The following is an 18,247-nucleotide window of genomic DNA, read 5'->3' as shown; positions in this document are numbered from 1 at the left end:
GTGGCTTCTGACTGCCCATATCCTTCCTGTTTATGCTCAAGAACTGACAAGTATGAACAAATCAGGGAGACAGGCTCCACAAATGAAATTCCACAGTTTTGCCTAAATACATGCAGAACTTTCTCTGGAAACATCTTCTCCACTGAGTCAGTAGGTAAACAAAAAACAGCTTTGTTTTTCTTACTGTGTCTGGCTGGGATGGAGTTCATTTCCTCACAGCAGCTTGAATTCTGCTGTCTTTTGGATCTGCAACTAAAGCTGGCTGGTAAGACACCAAGCTGTTGCTGAGCCATGTTTGCATCCCACCAAGGATTCCCCTTTTCCTACTATCACCAGTGAGGAGGCTAGGGGTGCACAAGAGCTTGAGAAGGAGACATAGCAAGGACAGATGACCCCAGTTGACCAAAAGGGTATCCCATGTCATTTCATGTTGTGCTTGATAATAAAAGCTCAGGCAAAGCAGGAGAAAGAAGGGATATGTGTCATTATGATGTTTGTCTTCCCAAGTAACTTTCACACGTGCTGAGGCTGTGCTTATCAGAAAGTAGTTAAACATCTGCCTGCTGGTGGGAAGTAGCAATGAGTAGCAATGAACTCTGTACTATGTTTTTCTTGCTCGCACAGCACTGGTTCAGTTCGTAAGTTGCCTTTAGTTTGACTCACCAGTTTTTAGCTTGTGCTCTTATGCTTCTCTTTCCTGTTCCACCAAGAGAAGAGTGTGCAAGAAGCTGTGTGAGTGCTTGGATGTTCTTTGGGGCTAATCCACCTGCTTCTCTTGGTATGTGTTTTTGAAATGAGAGTAGAATTACTGGAAAGAAAACTACTGTAACACTTGCCTGTGCCCAAAGATTTCCCTGTTCAAACACCATTCTGTCTAAAGAAGGAAGGATTTGCTTCCCATACAATGTGCATCTCAGAGGAAACACAACTGAGCCCTTACCTAATATGGACGTGTTTTTTTATGAGTTTGTACACTCCTGCAAATGCAAAGGACAAGAATTACTTTAACGTGTAATATTTATAAGACAGGACTTCTGAAGAAAAAGTGGAGATGAGTGTTTCCAGTTGAAACTATGGAAAAGTAGGATGTTTTCTAATTTAAGATGCTGTCATGAATATCTAAGATTTAAACAAAGCTTTCATTTTTAAAATGAAATCTAGCAAGCAACCATTCTGTTATGGTTTTGGTTTCCAGTTGCTCTCAATTTGGCAACTCTTCCCTGCTGTAAATTCACTTAAAACCAAACAGTAACTGTTGCATTGGAACTTCCTGTGACAAATTTCACCTTGGGACAAACAGTCCTAAGTGAAAAATTCCTAAAACTGGGATTTCATCACAGCAGAAGAAATTCAAAGTGACACAATAATTTTTAAGGCCAAAATAGTGACATGGACATCTTTGCTTACCTTTTGTTCCTCATATGCTTCTTTGAGACAAACGTAATTTGTCAGTGCTCTCATTGCAATTGGAAGCTTCCCAATTGCCTTCAGGTCCACAGGTTTCTTGTGAGCAGATATAATAAGCGTGTTCATCCACCAGTAAGTCGCCTTTGAGAGCAAATTGACAAATGGCTGAAGAAACCTCACCCCAAGATCTTGTAGATCCTCTGGTGGCTTCACTTTCTGAGGGTTCATGAAAAATACGTACCTCTGGAGATAAGAAAATGGACAGCACGTTCTCAGAAAATATATTATTACAGGAAATTCTATGTATAATAATATAATGGAAGCATCAAATTTGTGTTCAAAGGTATTAATACCTTTTGCTTTTAAACATGAGTATTTCCATTCTGATAATGTAACTGTTAAGAAATTAACAACTGTGGGATGTGGGCACAACTCTTTAGCTTCCCAGTATCACCTATCTCTGAATAATAACGACAAAGAATTGCTGGGATATGTTCTTATTTGCAATGGGCAAAACATATGCTTGCTTACGCCTTCACTACATATATAGTTTATCTGTGTTAACTTAGAGTATAGATTACACAATTTCACACTCATACCTATAGATGCACAAATGCATGTGTATATCTATCTATACTGTCTGTCACTGTCTGTATGTATACAAAAGCGTATGCACACATACATACCCAGACAAGGGTCTAAACTGAGAATTCATATTTTAAAGAGATGCCACGTCTATAGAATTCATAGTATCATAGAAACATAGAATTGCTCAGATAAAGATCTTAAAGATCATCAAGTCCAACCACAACCTAACCATACTACCCTAACTCTAACAACCCACTGCTAAATCGTGTCCCTTACTACTACATCCATTAACTAGACATTCATAGTGACACCAAACTTGGACCTAAACTAGATGAGAGACAGTTACTGGGGCTAATGACATTTTCATCACCCAGAAACTGCAGATATTTATTCAGATATGGATCAAGAAACAACATACCCTAACTCGAATGACATTGATCTCCACAGCCATTAGCAGCCCATAGAGAATCACCATAATTCCAGTGATGCAGAAACGCAGCTGAGAAAAAGGCACACCGTCCTGGCAGTATCTGACAAGCTTGATAGTTTTGGTGACAAAGGCCATTATCCAATAAAGAAAGAGAGCTGTAAAACAGATGCACATGCATCATTATAAATGCGTATTTCAGCTATGTTAACACTGCAGAAGTTGCAGCTCTCTCAAGCAGAAATGTTTCATAGCTTAATTCAATGCAAACATGGCAGTCCTCTATATCACAAGCCTGCAGGATGGCCCAGGCTGATGTCAGTCGGCCAGGAACACAGAATGGAGAGATTTGCTTTGCACTTTCTTTTTCCAAGTCATTGTTTTCTTTCCTGGGTTACCACCTTTCAAAAAGATCCACAACTGTGGAGCTTCGCACAATTACAAAAGTCCATTGAAGATAACCTGATGGGAAACTTTGCTTCTAAAATGAAGTAAAAGTCACTTAACATGACAAATATCATATTGCCTCCTTGAAAAAGTAGGATTCATCACAGGTGTGCATTTGGAAACAGGCTTATTTTGAAAGAATCCATGTAGTTTAATTACATCCTGCACTCTGGTTTGTATGATTGGTTCAGGCTGTTGAGTTATAGGTAATTTGGCAGTATATTCCCATGAAACAGTACTCTGCAGAGCCTAGTCAAATTCTTCTCACCATCTGAGAAGGTAGCTATGTTTTTTGAAGATAAACCTTCCTTATCCTCCACACCCCCACACGTTTGGAAAAAGTAAGTGGTGGTATTAATCATTAGACCAGACCTTGGAATCAACTGCAAAGGATGTGGAGAAAAAAAAAAAACAGCAATCTTCACACGATGTCTTCTGAACAGACTACTGTTTCAAAAGGCCTTACAAAATAGCCATTTTGAATAAATACAAGTCTTGGACATAAAATAATGAGTAGTATTGAAAAAAAACCAACACACAAGACAACCGCAAAGCTCGTGCTAGAAATACAATAGACTTCCCGTTTTTTCCCTTCTGTGATCATTTCTAAAAGTAGTTTTCAATGTATATCTAATAAAATGCAAGATAACTCCTACAAAAATACAAGTTCTATGAGCAGAAAATTACTTCTCTCCCTTTTAACGTTCTCCTGCGTTTCATCATCCTTTTCAATCTAAGCAAGGTGAATTTGGCAAAAGTACTGTTTTTTGTAAGAGTACATAATCAGACTTGGACTTACCCAAGAGTAACTTTGGAAAGTTAGATGTTTCAATGTTATGGTAATAGACTATGGATACAGTGGCAGCCACAAATCCCATTATAGCTGGTAGGAAGAGATGGAGATGTCGAGATTTCATTTGTCTGAAATTAAATAAGGCATAAATTAGTGACTTTGGTTGCACTGTAACAACATTGTTACATTCACAGGTGTTCTGCTAATGTAACTAATCTGACAAATATGACTTTCCCAGTGACACAAAGGTGTTTTTTTTCTGAGTGTATGCATTAACTTCTGTCAATATTTACTAGCTGTTATATATTGACTGGAGAATAACTATGTGCTAAGAACAATCAGTTCAATATCTCATTAAATCCAGGTTTCTGAAATGGTGCTCCATCCTTTTTTGGGGGAAAAGGAAAAAAGAAAAAAAAATAACAAAAGCTCTCTACATCTTACTAGCAAGCATATCACATGATAACGGAGTACACTTACAAATTGAGTTAGCTTAGCTATGCATCTGTTACTGTCACTTACGTATCAGAAACTATGCCCTCTGCTATTTCACACACGTGTACGAACAGGAGAGTGAATGTCAGAATCCACCGCAGATTATGCCCAGGAAAGTGCAGCCATGTATTGTGGTGAATCTGGACTTTGGAGCTTTGGCTTCCCCAGCCTGGAAAATAATAGTATTAAAGGAGGAAGGTTATTGTACAGTCAGCCAGGGATATAGATATTTGTTCCCTATTCTCAGCCATAGGTTATGCTTCATAGCCTAGAATTAGCACAGAATAGCTACGAAACCATGGAGGGAGGCTGTTGTTACTACCTGGACATGATCCACGATTGTTTGAAAGCCCCTAATAACTTACATCTAACTTTGTAGACAACAGGACAAAAGAATTCCTAGCATAGAAATCAGAGGGAAGAGGCCCCCAGTCAAGAACAAAGATGAGAAAGACAGTAAAAACCTCTCAGTCTCACCCTATCTCACACAATAGAGGCTGGCATGGAAGGTTCATGTTGGACATTAGGAAAAATTTCTTCTCGGAAAGAATGGTGAGGAATTGGAACAAGCTGCTCAGGGAGGTGGTGGGGTCACTGTCCCTGGGGATATTCAAGAAATGTGAGGATGTGGCGCTAGGGGACACAGTTAATGGGCATGGTTGATTAATGGTTGGGCTGGATGATCTTAGAGATCTTTTCCAACCTGAATGATTCTACAATTGTACAACTGAAATGATGGTGTTTTCATATATTTTTTTTTCCCAGTAGATCATCAGAACTCAGTTGGTTTAATCAGTGAATTAATTTTGAAGTTTATTTCAGATTCATCACCACAAATATCAACTATCCACTTCAGACAAGATTGTCTCTGAAGCCAGCACCCTGATGACAAGAACTCCAAGAACCTTTTAGATGCATTAGTGTTGGGAAGAGCTTAGGGCTGAGGAGAGGTTAGCCTGTCAAGTCCTGTCCTGCATGTTGCTCTGTAAGGCAACTTATCTTCTGCCCCTTCCCATCCTGGTATAAGTCTGTCCTGAACCACTTAGCCTAAAAGATTTGGCCTGTACATATCCCTCTTACTGTAAGGCAAATTCTGGAACTCACTGGTGGACTTACGGAAGCATGGAGATGAACCCAAAAATAGCTAATTTAGGGAATTAAAGAAACAAAACAAAACAAAACAAGCCCAAAAATTTATTTAGGATAGTGAGCATCACTATTTCAGTAGCTGCATGATTGAACTTAAAATTCAGGATGTGATTTTGTTACACAAAGATCACAGTATCCTAGAATGATTTGGGTTGGAAGAGACCATAAAGATCATCTAGTTCCGGATCCCCTCCCTTAGGAGAAAGACAGTATCTCCTAATGCCTACAGTCTCATCAGGAGAGTCAGAAACATAAACAAGATTTCATGCTTCTTAGTCCATGGGAATAGTTAGATTATCACCATAGTACAAAATAGAAAAAAACAATTGTATACATGAATACATTCCATATAATTTAAGATACCATGCTTTTTTCCTATAGCTGATAGAAAATAGAGTACATTCTTAGTGGCCATGACACTACTTCAATTACCTCCATTACCCTTGCGGGTTACTTTTTTTGTTGTTTTGTTTTTCTGTCTTCTATTAAGAAATGTTCATTATTCCCCTGTTTAATTATTTAGTTAGCTTGCAGTCACAGGATCTTATTTTTGATTTCTAGTTACTCAGTGTCTCATTCCCACAGGTTCCTGTCACTTGTTATTAAATCATTTTGGATTCTTTTGTGCAATGGAACTCCTTAAATCTCCAGTTCAAATACAGTCCCAAACTAAAACCTTCCACATGGAAGATATATATTATTATGTCAATGCATAACACCATGAAATTAACATGAAAGAAGTGACATGTCATTTCTTATGCTGTTGTCAGGAGAATAATTAATTTTTATTATATTATTGCTTTTTAAACAGATATTCAAATGTCTTTATCTACTATGATAACTTAGAGTGGCATTGTTTGACAGACTGGAAAAAATATTAAGCTGTATTTATTTCATCACTGCATATACCCAGGATAAAGAGACAACAGTGGAGAAAAAAATTAATTAGAGTCCTAGTTTAAACATGGCTTTTTACAAGAGTATATAAACTTGAGCTCTTACAATGCCTTAAATTATTTGAGAGAGATTTATCTTTTCTTATTTTCATTCCCATGGGAAAAGATCATCTCCTTTGCTCTCCTTTTGTTAGCAAATGTTGGCAAAAGAAAGTATTCCTACTTCTAGCCTTAGATCCAAGACATTCTCTGAAATTTGCATAACTTAAGGGAATTCCAACTCACTGCCCTGTCTTCTAGCATGCAATAATAGCAAAGATTGCAAGCTACTAATTTCAAATCCGAAGAAAGCTTTCCCAGAAAGAAGTTTCAAAGCATTTGGAACTGATTTCTCTAGCTCCCATTGATCTTCCCATGTTGTTCACTTCAGATTTGTATCTAAAATTTCCACTATTTAAAATGGGTTTATTTCAGGTTCTCTGTGTTAAGTCATTCTTTCTTAAAAGAAGTAAATACAAAGCTCCTAATAGTTTACACCATAGACCAAACACACACATACATGTGGCTGAGTTTAAATACATGCTCAAGTGCATGTCAGATTGCATGGCTCCAATGAATAACTCACCAATGAACAAAATTGGAAAGGTGATAAAAAGCAAGAAGACATGAGGAACCAAGTTGAGGGCATCCACAAAGCAGACATTTCTAAGGACACCAGCAGTGATGTTGTATGCTGAAGCATTGTCATTACCACAAAATGCGAGCCTCATTGCTCCCAGAAGGTCTGCCTATTATAAAAAGGAAAAAATAAGAGAATGTAAGAGATGTGTTGAAGTACGAGCTGACTACCAAGAGTGCTAGCATTTCTTTTAGCCTGACATGAAATAAATAAAATAAAGAGATGCACGTGGAGCACACTGAACATCTGACAGAGGATAATGTGGTTGTGTTTTGAAATTGTTTTGTGACCTGATCATGTATAAATGCATGAGAATGAAGGCTGTGCTCTGATTAAATATATTAAATGGGTACATATTCATTAAATATATTGTTCATTGTCTTCTAATGTTGTATGAACTTAGGCTGAAACAACGAAGTTTGGAAAAAATTACTTCCACTTGTAATAAGAAAACTCAAATTCACATTAGTTGAATCCTGTGTGTTACTGCTACTTTTGTAAGCCTAAGCCCTGCATAATTCTGTTTGTATAATTTGTTGCGCTACATTTTCAATATAGCTCAAATCTTTGATATTTGTGATTTGATAGCTTTGAATTTACTAACATTTTACATTTTTGCACTGTCTCATAGAACAACAATGGTTACATACACTACTCATACCAGATGAAGTGCCAAACTCTTAATCAAAGTGAGTCGTACTGAAGATTGCATAGGCAGTAAATCAGCATTTGCGCTTGATCCTGCAAATCCTAATGGACGTGCTTGGCCTCAGCTGAGCCAAGATCTGGCTTCCATTATTTCTTACAAGAGTATCTTTGGACACAAAGATAAACTCACGCATTCATAGTTATGGAGTGTGGGACACAGCTTGATCTAGAGTTACAGCCAGCTTCTGGATTTTATCAGTCATCTATGCATTATTCTTTTATTCATTCTTTTTCATAGGAAGATTGAATCAAAATATTTTCTTGGTGGTTTATTTTCCCCAAACTTATACTCAGCAACGTAGTGCCGTAGAACACGCTGTGTAAACTTATTTTCTTACAATATGTTTTCCATATTTACCTACTAAATAGAAAAAATGAGTCTAATTCAGCAAAGTATATTATATAATTTGGTGAACACATCTTTCTGTAATAGCATGGGCATCTGATTTGTGGAATCAGAACAAATACATGCAAAAAATACACAGATACAGTTAAAAAAAATTAGTTCAATGGGGAAAAGTGTTTTCTTTATTTCCTCAGATAGTTCAGATTAGTTTTGTGAGTTTACTTGTATAAAGAAGGCAAGTATAAACCACTCAATTACTCTCTTTGAGAGAGCACAAACATAAAGACCTTCGAAAGAATACAGAGTTCAAAGAGCCACTTTGAACCTCTGCTAAACCCTGTTTTTTATTTTAAATAGCTTTTTGCTGGATCCAGAAAGCATAGTCCATGTTGAAACACATCAGCGAAGCATCTAAAGTTAGTTTCAGTGGAAAGAAGGTGATAAATACAGCCCCTTTTCCAAATACATCAGTGATACATGGACTTGCATTTACCAGAAGATAAGCATAACTTTGGGTTATATGGTAGACCATGGCCTGAAGAAATGGATGCATGTACTCACTGTGTGCAAGAGCTGATGGGCAATTCAATTTCAGTAGAACAAAATTTGATAGATAATGTGGCCCATTCCCTAGAATGAATAGCATGATGCAACCACTATCAATCTGCCATTACATTTTAATATAAAATATATTCAAAATGGTAAAAGATTAATAATGCAAAGTAGGCTTTATGTTAACATGAATTCTTTCTGAATGGACTGAGACATTATTAAAAGAATACAGAACTTAAAAAAGAATATTTCAAGGAGGTTGTTTAATATGTAAAAGCTTGACACGTCTCCTTTAAGAGTACCATAATGGCAATGGTAATCTCTTGAAAGTCAGATGTGTTGTTTCCTCATTTTTATTGAAGGTCAGAAGTCCAAGGGAGTTCTGCTGGGAATTTTCCTCCCTTTCCCACAAATAGGGCTCTTTTCTGAGACAACATAGATGCTATTGTGGTCTAGTGGCTGTATTGGTACTGAAAAGCAGGGGGGATCCTGGGCTCCATCAAGCACTGAATCACTGACTTCCATTGTAGATTTTGGCTTAGAGTCAAAAATAAATCTAGGAGAAAGGATCAAAACTGTGTCTAAGAGAAACTAAGGGAAACAGTTGTTTGTTTGTTTTTTTTTCATTTTTCTGAAAGGGAAATGGACCACTGACCACTTGGAGAGTGTTCTCTCCTAGCTTGGAGAGCTCTTAACCATCGGTCTGTAGAAGTTTCACCTTACACCTCAAGTTGTAGTCCCTAGAAGTTATCAAGAAAGATTCATAGCACCTTTGCTGAGCCCAATTTTGGAATGAAGTAAATTTGACAATATGCTGTCTTAAAAAAAACACTGCCCTTTATGCCCTTTAGAGGAGAGAATCTGGTCTGATCAATAATATCAGTATATAAAGACAGTGCCCATCATACTGGTGATTATTTTCAAGGGTGTGTATAAGAAGCACAAATCCAGTGACAACTTTTATTAATATTCTCTCAGCTTAAAATCTATTGAGGCACTCCTGAAGGGTCTTGATGCAGTGTTGACCCAATACAGCTCGTGATTTTGTCTCAGAAAATGCTCATCAGATCCAACTTTCCTTTTCAGCAGGACCCACTTCAGGGCACGCATCTAGTGCCGTATGGCAGTGTTAGGAAGCAGAAGAGATAAGAACTGTGGGAAATCTTAGTATTCCTGTGATCCTTCCTTCCTTCCTTCCTGGAGATGCATGTTTGAAATCTTTCACTTAAAAAATTGAGCCTGGAAATAAAGACCTTTTGGAAGATCTTGACAGCAGATCAAGAAAAGGCAGAGTGAAAAGGCTGTAATCTCTCCTGTTCTGTAATACCATAAGATTTCTTTTCACAAAATGAAAATTTGAAATGGAAGAACATCAGATTTAGAAATAACATGAAAATTTCCAGTTTTGCCAACTGCTGAATCTAACCAAAATGATGGAATCATAGAATGATTGGGTTGGAATGGACACCAAATCCCACCCAGTTCCAACCTCCTGCCTTGGGCAGGGCTGTTATTCAGCAGCTCAGGCTACTCAGGGCCCCATCCAACCTGGCCTTGAACACCTTCAGGGATGGGGCATCCACAGTTTCTCTGGGCAGCCTGTGCCAGTGTCCCACCACTCTGAACAAAGCATTTCCTCCTAACATCTCAGCTAAAGCTCTCCTCTTTTAGTTTAAAGCCATTCCTTCTGTCCTATCATTATTAGACCGTGTAAAAGGTTGGTCCCACTCCTGCTTATAAGATCCCTTCAAGTACTGGAAGGCTGTAATGAGGTCTCCCTGGAGTCTTCTCAAAAACTACAGCTAGATTTAGAAAAGAAGATGGAACATGACTGACACCTAACCAAATTTGGATTTTTTATAATTTAGGCTTCTCTTCCATTGGATTTAGTAAGACTATGTCAAAGTTCTGTCATAAAAACACCTACAGAGAGGTGAATAGGTGTATATTGCTTATATGAGAAAGTGCTGCTCGTTTCACTTGGTGCAAAGCATCATGCAAGTTCATAATTAAATTCACTGAAGACTTTTTGTATGTGGAAACAGACTTTTCACAGTACAGAGGGCATGAGGGAGAGATCAAAGAGGGAAATCTAGGATGCAGAAGTAAAGGAGTGATTTGAAGAGGTTTATGTTGCAAGGAGAAGTACAGCAAAAAGCAGGGGACGTTGCAACTCCAGAAGATTATCACCTTTCCAAGGAGCAGTTACCCTTCCACACCTGCCTGTCAACTCTTCCTTGGTGATACTGGCAGCAGCACTGAGCTTCTCTTATAGGAACTGTAACCAGGTGAATTGAGTAGCAAAGCCAGGTGCTTATCACCTCAGGAGCAGCTCTAGGCAGCTGCCTGCTACACTGAGCTCCACACAGTACAATGGGGAGCCACACAAATATTAACTATCAGAATTAACTGACTTCTGTCAGCAAGATACTATTTCCTAGATAAGAAGTCTTGCTTGCTGCAAGCCTGAGATGAGATCAGAGCTGAGCTGTGGCAGTTGCCATGCTTCAACCTCAGTGCTACCTCAGTCAAGACGAACTTGAGGACCTATAAGTCACAGGAAAAGGCCCACTGACTTCTTAGCATATCTTTCCCCGTGTGTGTCAAAGGAAGGGGCAGCCACTGGAAAGCACACAGCCATCATTTTCCCATACAGATTACCAAGAACCTTTTTCTGAGCCCATGCCCAGTTTGTAATGTTTGGAGCTGTAGGCTTATTTACAGGCAGACAGTTTGACTACCTATCAACAATGGTTACAATAAGTTAATCCTGACAGCCACTTTAAAACAACAAAACACATGACCCAAACTTGACTATATAGGAAGGGATGGGTTGTTTTGAAATTTGTTGGCCACCTGAAGTGATTGACTACTATTTCTCATCAGGTTGCAGTAGCTTTTCAGCATACCTGCTGAGGTCCTTGTACACACATTTCAGAAGAAAAAATGCTCATAGCTATTACCAAGAAAAAAAAAAAAAAAAAAAAAAAAGATTTCCCTGCTATAACTTCTTTTTCTATTAAACACAGTAGGCCATCAAATTACGCTAAGCTGATCGCACCAAAGGGAGTATCTCACTAAGTATTTACTTCACTACTAATTACAGCAGGAACATTGTACTTTATAATAATGTTGCCAAGCATGCTAGGTTTAATCTAGCATTTCAGTCGGGGGGGATGCATTAGTGTGATAAAGATCTTCTGATAATAAGGGCATGCCATCTGAGGGTACCAGCTACATTCAGCACCCCCAGTAAGGCTGCCATATATCAGGTAATTTATTTATTTTTTTAATAATGTACACTCTTGTACACTGGAGGACTTTGTTCTCAAAAATTAATGACAAATCACTCACTTTAACCTCAATCTTTACAAGCACTAGAACCAGTCATACATTTTCAGGGGTGTTTTTTCTTTCTCCCCTTAAAAACGGCCTTTGTTAAGCAGCCAGCTGCAAGCTAAAGCAAAAAAAAGAACTTTGCAGAAGAGGGGAATGGAAAGAACAGTCAGGAGGATGGGTCCTTGATGGTGCCAGTGGACAAAGTCTCAGCTCTCCTTGACATCATTTGGGAATCTGATTCCCTTTTGGTTTAATTTAATGAGGATGTGAACTATCTAAACAGCAGCTCACCCTGCAATGAAATGTCTAAAAAAAAACTTATGCCCTTTAAGTATTTACATTTTCATCCTAAAATCACCACTGGAAACTGAGATTTTCTGGTTCTGGGTTAAGGTGTACAGACATCGTCATAATATACTAAACAGAAATCAGTACCAAAGAGTTTCAGGAACAAAAAGCATTTTGGGGAGAAAAAATGAAGAAGGACAAAGTATTAAGCATGAATGTGATGTAGCATTTAGCCTAAACACTTACAAATCTAATTTTAACAAACTTAAACATGGAATTCTTAAGGCATAGAGTTAATTCCTGAGATACATTTAACCTAAGCTATAGAAAAGAATACAATGGGAAAGTGGTAGATAATGTAAATTTTCATAAAAACAATAAAAACATCCTCACTGAGTGCAAAACTGCAAGAATTCTAGTTAAATATATTTTAGTTATCTTAGGGTCTTTTAAACTGGGCTTAAAGCCTTCATATTCAAGAGTTTTCTCTTACCTGGATTATCACTCTGTTCTGCACGCTCTGCAAGATACAACTGTAAAGGAAAGAGCATAAATACTGTCCTCAGGTGGACCTTACTTGGGGGAAATATGAAACTTCTGAGAAGTTTTTGGTTCAGTATTTCTGCTGCCTGTACTAAAAAAAAATATATCAATATCTGCACTTCCCGATTAAAATATATCAGCTTACAGAGCATACTTGGGTCTCAGTTCATAATATATATATATATATATATATATAGTCTTACTTATGATGTGCATTATATGCCCACATATGCCACATATGCATATATACAAGTATACATATATACATGGGTATGTGTACACATAGCGATGCAGAACGGAGAAAGTACTCGGAGTTTTGCAAAAGCAGTCGGTTCTTAATTTCTGAATAATGGAGTCTTCATCAAAGCAAGCTTTTTTCTTTCCTTCCTGAATTTCATAGAGAAAACTTTCTCGAAGTTCAAGTGAAGAATTTGTAAGTTCGATGAGCCCTATGGAAGGCCTACCTTGCCACAGATTTTAGGTTAGTGCTCTACCTCCCTAAAAGCACCTGACCTAATGGAACCTGTAAATTTGCAAGAGTTGTGCTAAAGCAATGGAAAAGAAAAAAAATATATAAAAATGCTGTCCATTAAAAATCTTTTTTATCCCAAATGGTCCGGCACAAAATATTGTTTTTCTTTTCATTTCTATTTCAGCTGTGACCAACTGCCCTAGATAGACCCTGCCTCCTCACTAAGCACTGTCCCAGTTACCTTGGGCCTTAAGGTGATGAATTACTTCAGATGCTTTTCAGCATTTTTATCGCTCACTGGCATACACCAGCAGCATGATCCAAACCTCACTAAAGCTAATGCAAGGAATCTCATTGACTTCAGCAGGTTTTGGATCAGGCCCCAAACACAGAGAAAATCCCATCGGCAAAACAGCTAAACGCGGTACTGACTGTGAAAAACATCACACACCAGTATCAGCAGCGCTCTCACACATCCAAAACATTTATTTTTCTTTTTTGTTAAGCTCCTTAAAGCAATGCAATTTCAAGCATTGACGTGCTATGCTGCCTGCTGCAAAACCTATGACTCCACATGCTAAGACAGGACGGTTTAAAAAAAGAAACAGAACCATGAGCAGAGCGGCAAAGAAAACATCAGCGGTAGGGGACTGGAAAGCCTGAAAATGCCTGAGAATGGAAAAGGAAAAGGAAAACAGATCTGAGTCGTAATCCCAGGAAAGAACGAGGAGCAGCCCTGTCCCACAGATATAAAGGAGGAGGAGGAGGCAGTTAGTGGGGACGACAGGGGGGGGTCACTGCATGCCCCGCTCGCCTGCTGGCTGTTAGAGCAAACTCTGCAGCTTACCTTTGCAAACACAAAACCAAAATACCAACCCCAGTTTTCACTTGGTTGTGCTATGTGATCAATATCATCCCGGCGGCAGGATTTTCCTCCACTTAGCGAAGCAGCTCCGAGTCCTGGAGTGAATTATTTTTAGGCTCGTGATGGGAAGATCAGCTGCTGCCTCCTATCGAGTTTCCAAAGTGCACAAACTCCACTCGTCTTTCTCACACGCCGAAAAGGGGCAGGAAGCTGGGAACAGACAGGCAAGCAAGAAGCACCAATTTTTCGCCTCCTGCAGCCGCAGTCCCCTGGGATTTCTTCTGCTTGCTTTTATTTTCATTTTTACTCACTGGAGTGGTAAGAATCCAAGAGGCTGCACTGCAGTGCACAAGCTATGGCCAGATGGGTATCCTAACATAATTGACTTGGACAAGGTAGTCTAACTTTTGGCAGGCATGGGAGCTTCAGCTTTTGAGGGTTTTTTTTTTTTTGAGTTTGGCTTAGTTGATTTGAATTTGACAACATAATTGTATATATTCTCCATCATGTTGAGTCGAAGTGAAAGCATAAGTCTACTCAGATATTTCACTTCACCCTAGATACCTCCATACTCTTCACCTTAAAATCTGTTTACTAATCACAGAGAAAAGAGGAACCGAGGCACCGGACAGCTATTCTTTTGAAATAGATTGTTTTTTAAGCTTGAAATAAAAGGTAAAACAAATGTTATGCTCACTCCAGGGATAAAATTTTCCACACAATTGCCCTCATTTACATTTTCTTGTACTGAAAGTTGCTAATTTGAATGAGGGCTGCTCTGAAAGTAATGCTTCCTATTTTATTATGTTGGTCCATGACATCAGTGCATCTTAGCAGTGGTAGCAGTGACTGTGGGTCACCTCCACTGGAGCAGATTTGTATGAGCAAGACATGCAGCTCTTGCTCATTGCTGGTGAAAATGCACAGCTAATAGTGGAGACTATGTTGCAAAATAGTGTACTGTAGCTGAGATTTCACTATATCAAATAGTGTTATTGTGCCCTTTGTATCTGTTATAGTTCCTATGGAAATAAATAGGATGTGTTGCTTTCAGTGTGACCAACATATATGTTTCTTTATTAAAAGATCCCCAAAGATCCCTAAATATTCCTTTGTTTGGAGATTTCTAAGTTGCCTCTATGCAGCAGGCTGGTTTGTCATCTATTTCAGTGCCACTGAACCAAGATACGCCAGGGTGCAGGTATTTCATCTTGATCATTTCATGCTACCAAGTCCTAAAGCTTGAGGCCAAAAATGGTAAAGGTGTTTGAGTCAGATCTGAGATCTGGTTGCAGCTCAGACCATTTGAGAGCACAGTGGTTCAGAGGCTGAGAGGCAGACCTGGAGGTCTCTGGGGCAGTTTGCTCAGACCCAGCAGGAACCAAAGGCTGAATCCAGATCACTGGAGAGCAAATGGTTTCCAGTGGATTGTGATCACAACATGCTTTCACTCTATGAAAAGAATTTCAGAAAACTCTGAGCTGAAAATGTAGGGGATGGATGAATCTGTCCATGTAAGGGAATCCATCCAAGTCTTGGCAAATCCAGTTTTTCTTTTTTTCTATGGTTTTTATTATTATGTATTTTCCTTCTGACTGCAGTGACACAAAAGAGGAGACCTCAGATCTGAAGAAAGTTGATGCCTTTTGAAAGTTCCCATTGACTTGAAACACTGACACAAAAATTATACTGAGCAACTGAGACAATTTTCAGTCAATTACACAGCAATTTATATGTTTTCCTTGCTTTTTGGGTTTTCTGCTAAGTTTCCTTCCCTCTGGTGTATGTACATTCAGTACTTTAGGAGGAAGGATCTGAGTACTGTTATAAATCCATGTTTTGTTAAAAGAATTTTAAAACAAAATCTTTAACACGTCAGGCAGCATTTCTGAAAACAGGTATAATTTCAGATCCAAGTGAGTGAAATTTACTATCAGACCTTTATTTATCAAAACACCAAAAGCTTATTCACTCATTTCCATAAAATTATTTTAAAAGGGAAACAAAACAAAGTAAATGAAAATAAACATAGCAGCTGCCTGCATGAATAATTTTGCTGATTTCTAAATGAAGTTCTTTCATTTTTTTTCCATGTGACAAGCTAAAAGGCTTTGTAATGCATGTTTAAAAGAATTAAGAAAAGCAGAAAACTCTGAAACGTCAGAAAACTTTCTGCTCTGCTCCAAAATGTTTGTTGCAATTCTTTTTGTATTTGTCAGAAGGAAAAATATGAGCAAGTAAACAAAACAAAGAAACTAACAAAAAAAAAACAGGAACTCAAAATGGTTCAGGGATTCATTTGAATCTGCCATTAAAGGGAAAAATGGGATGATGTCTGGATATACGTGTTTGATCCCCTCTCCCAGTCTCATGTGAACATCCCAGAAGCCCAACAACCACTTCTCTACAGCTCCAGCTCACACTGCCTCCTGCCCAACCCCAACCCCATCCTAACCCTGTTTCTGTTCCCATTCCTCAGACTGGGTCTGCAGAGTTGGTAGCTCAGTACCACGACCACTTTACCTGGTGACTCAGAGGGACTTATAAGTGGGTCTTACAAAACCAAGGAGTTTGGGCTGCTGGCTCGCATGCAGGCAGCAGTCAAATGCCAGAGCCCATTAAGATGCTGGTGATACTTTCCATGCTGCTTGAAGGCTTGCATCAGGCTGAATCAGCTGAACCCAAGGGGATCTAAATGATGGATGAATACCAGGAGTGGGAAATGGTTTTAATAGAGTAATACTAACTTTTGTAAGACCAGTCCACTGTGACTGTGGATTTATCTGCCACAGCTCCCTTCTGAGCACTTTCCACTCTAATTGTCTTGGATTGTTTAACACACTACACAGAAAAGGGTACTGTGCTCTGGACTCAGTCCACATAATGAGCTGATAAAGAATATGAGAATATGACTACAAACTCTCTCAGCTTTTCCCCATATTGCAGATCAGTCCATAGATTTCCCTCTACATGTATTTCATGGCTCACTGATGCTAGCAGTCAAGTAAAAGAATCACGGAATCATTTAATCACAGAATGGTTTGGGTTGAAAGAAACCTCAGTGATAATCCTGTTCCAACCCCTCTGCCATGAGCAGGGTTTTAGGGCCCAATCCAACCTAACTTTGAGTACCTACAGGGATAACATTTTCCACACAATAACCCATATTTACAGTTTTGGCAGCACTGACATTTACTACTGTGTATGAGATCTGCCCTGAAAGTAATGCCTCCTATTTTATTATGTTGTTAATGATGTCAGTGCATTTCAGCAGTAGCAACAGTGACAGTGTCACATCGACGAGTGCTGCTTGTTACAAATGCAGTATAGTTCATCATTGGTGAAAATGCAAAGCTAATTCTGGTAACTGTGTTGAAAAAATAGCATATTTTAGCTGAGAATTTGCTCTTTTAAATAGTGTTATTGCACTTTTTGTATCTGTTGTAATTTCCATGGAAATAATTAAGACGCATTACTTTCAGAGCAACAATTGTAGATGCGGCCATAGACAATTCCTCTTCATTCAGTGTGGCCCAGGCAAGCCGGGAGGTTGGACACCAATGTTTTAAACCTGTGTGTATCATTCATATGAAAGCTTTTTGCTAATAAAACTGTATAGGCAATTCTAGGTGTAAATTATATATGCTGTGGTCTATCAAGTATTTATTTTACTTCTAAATTTGTCACAGTACTAAATGCTAGAAGTGCTGTGTCAGAACTCTTGCCATCATATAAAAATACCAGACTGACACAGATTCAAGATTAATTTTAGTTACGCTGACAGTCTTATTTAAAAGAAAAAAGGCTTCATACCATTTTAATTTTATCTCAAAAATAAAAATAGTTCAACCAAAAATTGTTAATGAAGTAGCAAAACATTAATCTTCTATTCTAATTTTTTTTTAAATATATTGGAAAATGCAGCCTGGTCTTTGAATAACTTCTCCGTCTCTTTTAAATATTTATTGTGATTAAGCTTGGAAAGAGAAAGCATCAGAAGATTGGTATTATTTCAAATATTTTCCACAGCTTTTTAAAAAGTTATTATTCCTTGTTTCTATGGGGAAAAAATGTTGTGGAAAATATATACAGCAAAAGTTCAACAGTGCAACCTAAGTAGAAAAGAACTCTATATGGAGAACTACAAGAAAATCCCAGACTGCAGACTTCATCGCTATAAAAGGTGTACAAAGACACAGGGCTTGAGCAGGGATTTACCATCCCTCTGATCTCTGATGAGCAGCAATGTAAGT

The 18,247-nt window shown here is 38.3% G+C and overlaps 1 protein-coding gene across 5 annotated transcripts in view; it reads right to left on the bottom strand.

The window, feature by feature from the left end:
- ABCC9 (ATP binding cassette subfamily C member 9) overlaps positions 1–18,247 on the bottom strand; it is an 87,606-nt gene that overhangs the window by 57,748 nt on the left and 11,611 nt on the right. The window contains exons 1-8 of one of the 5 annotated variants that reach the window (XM_072332759.1): positions 13,977–14,129; positions 12,608–12,647; positions 8,497–8,565; positions 6,828–6,990; positions 4,185–4,326; positions 3,669–3,790; positions 2,414–2,580; positions 1,408–1,650 (exon numbers count right to left, since the gene is read on the bottom strand). In XM_072332759.1, coding sequence (XP_072188860.1) covers positions 1,408–1,650; positions 2,414–2,580; positions 3,669–3,790; positions 4,185–4,326; positions 6,828–6,972 — 819 coding nt within the window. In that variant the 5' untranslated portion in view covers positions 6,973–6,990; positions 8,497–8,565; positions 12,608–12,647; positions 13,977–14,129. Of the gene's footprint in view, positions 1–1,407; positions 1,651–2,413; positions 2,581–3,668; positions 3,791–4,184; positions 4,327–6,827; positions 6,991–8,496; positions 8,566–12,607; positions 12,648–13,976; positions 14,136–18,247 lie in introns of those variants that run through there. The other 4 variants (XM_072332769.1, XM_072332779.1, XM_072332750.1 and 1 more) reach the window with 4 other exon arrangements.

The sequence above is a fragment of the Excalfactoria chinensis genome, chromosome 1 (assembly GCF_039878825.1).
Source record: "Excalfactoria chinensis isolate bCotChi1 chromosome 1, bCotChi1.hap2, whole genome shotgun sequence".
NCBI lineage: Eukaryota > Metazoa > Chordata > Aves > Galliformes > Phasianidae > Excalfactoria > Excalfactoria chinensis.
This window is presented reverse-complemented; position numbering and strand designations above follow the sequence as displayed.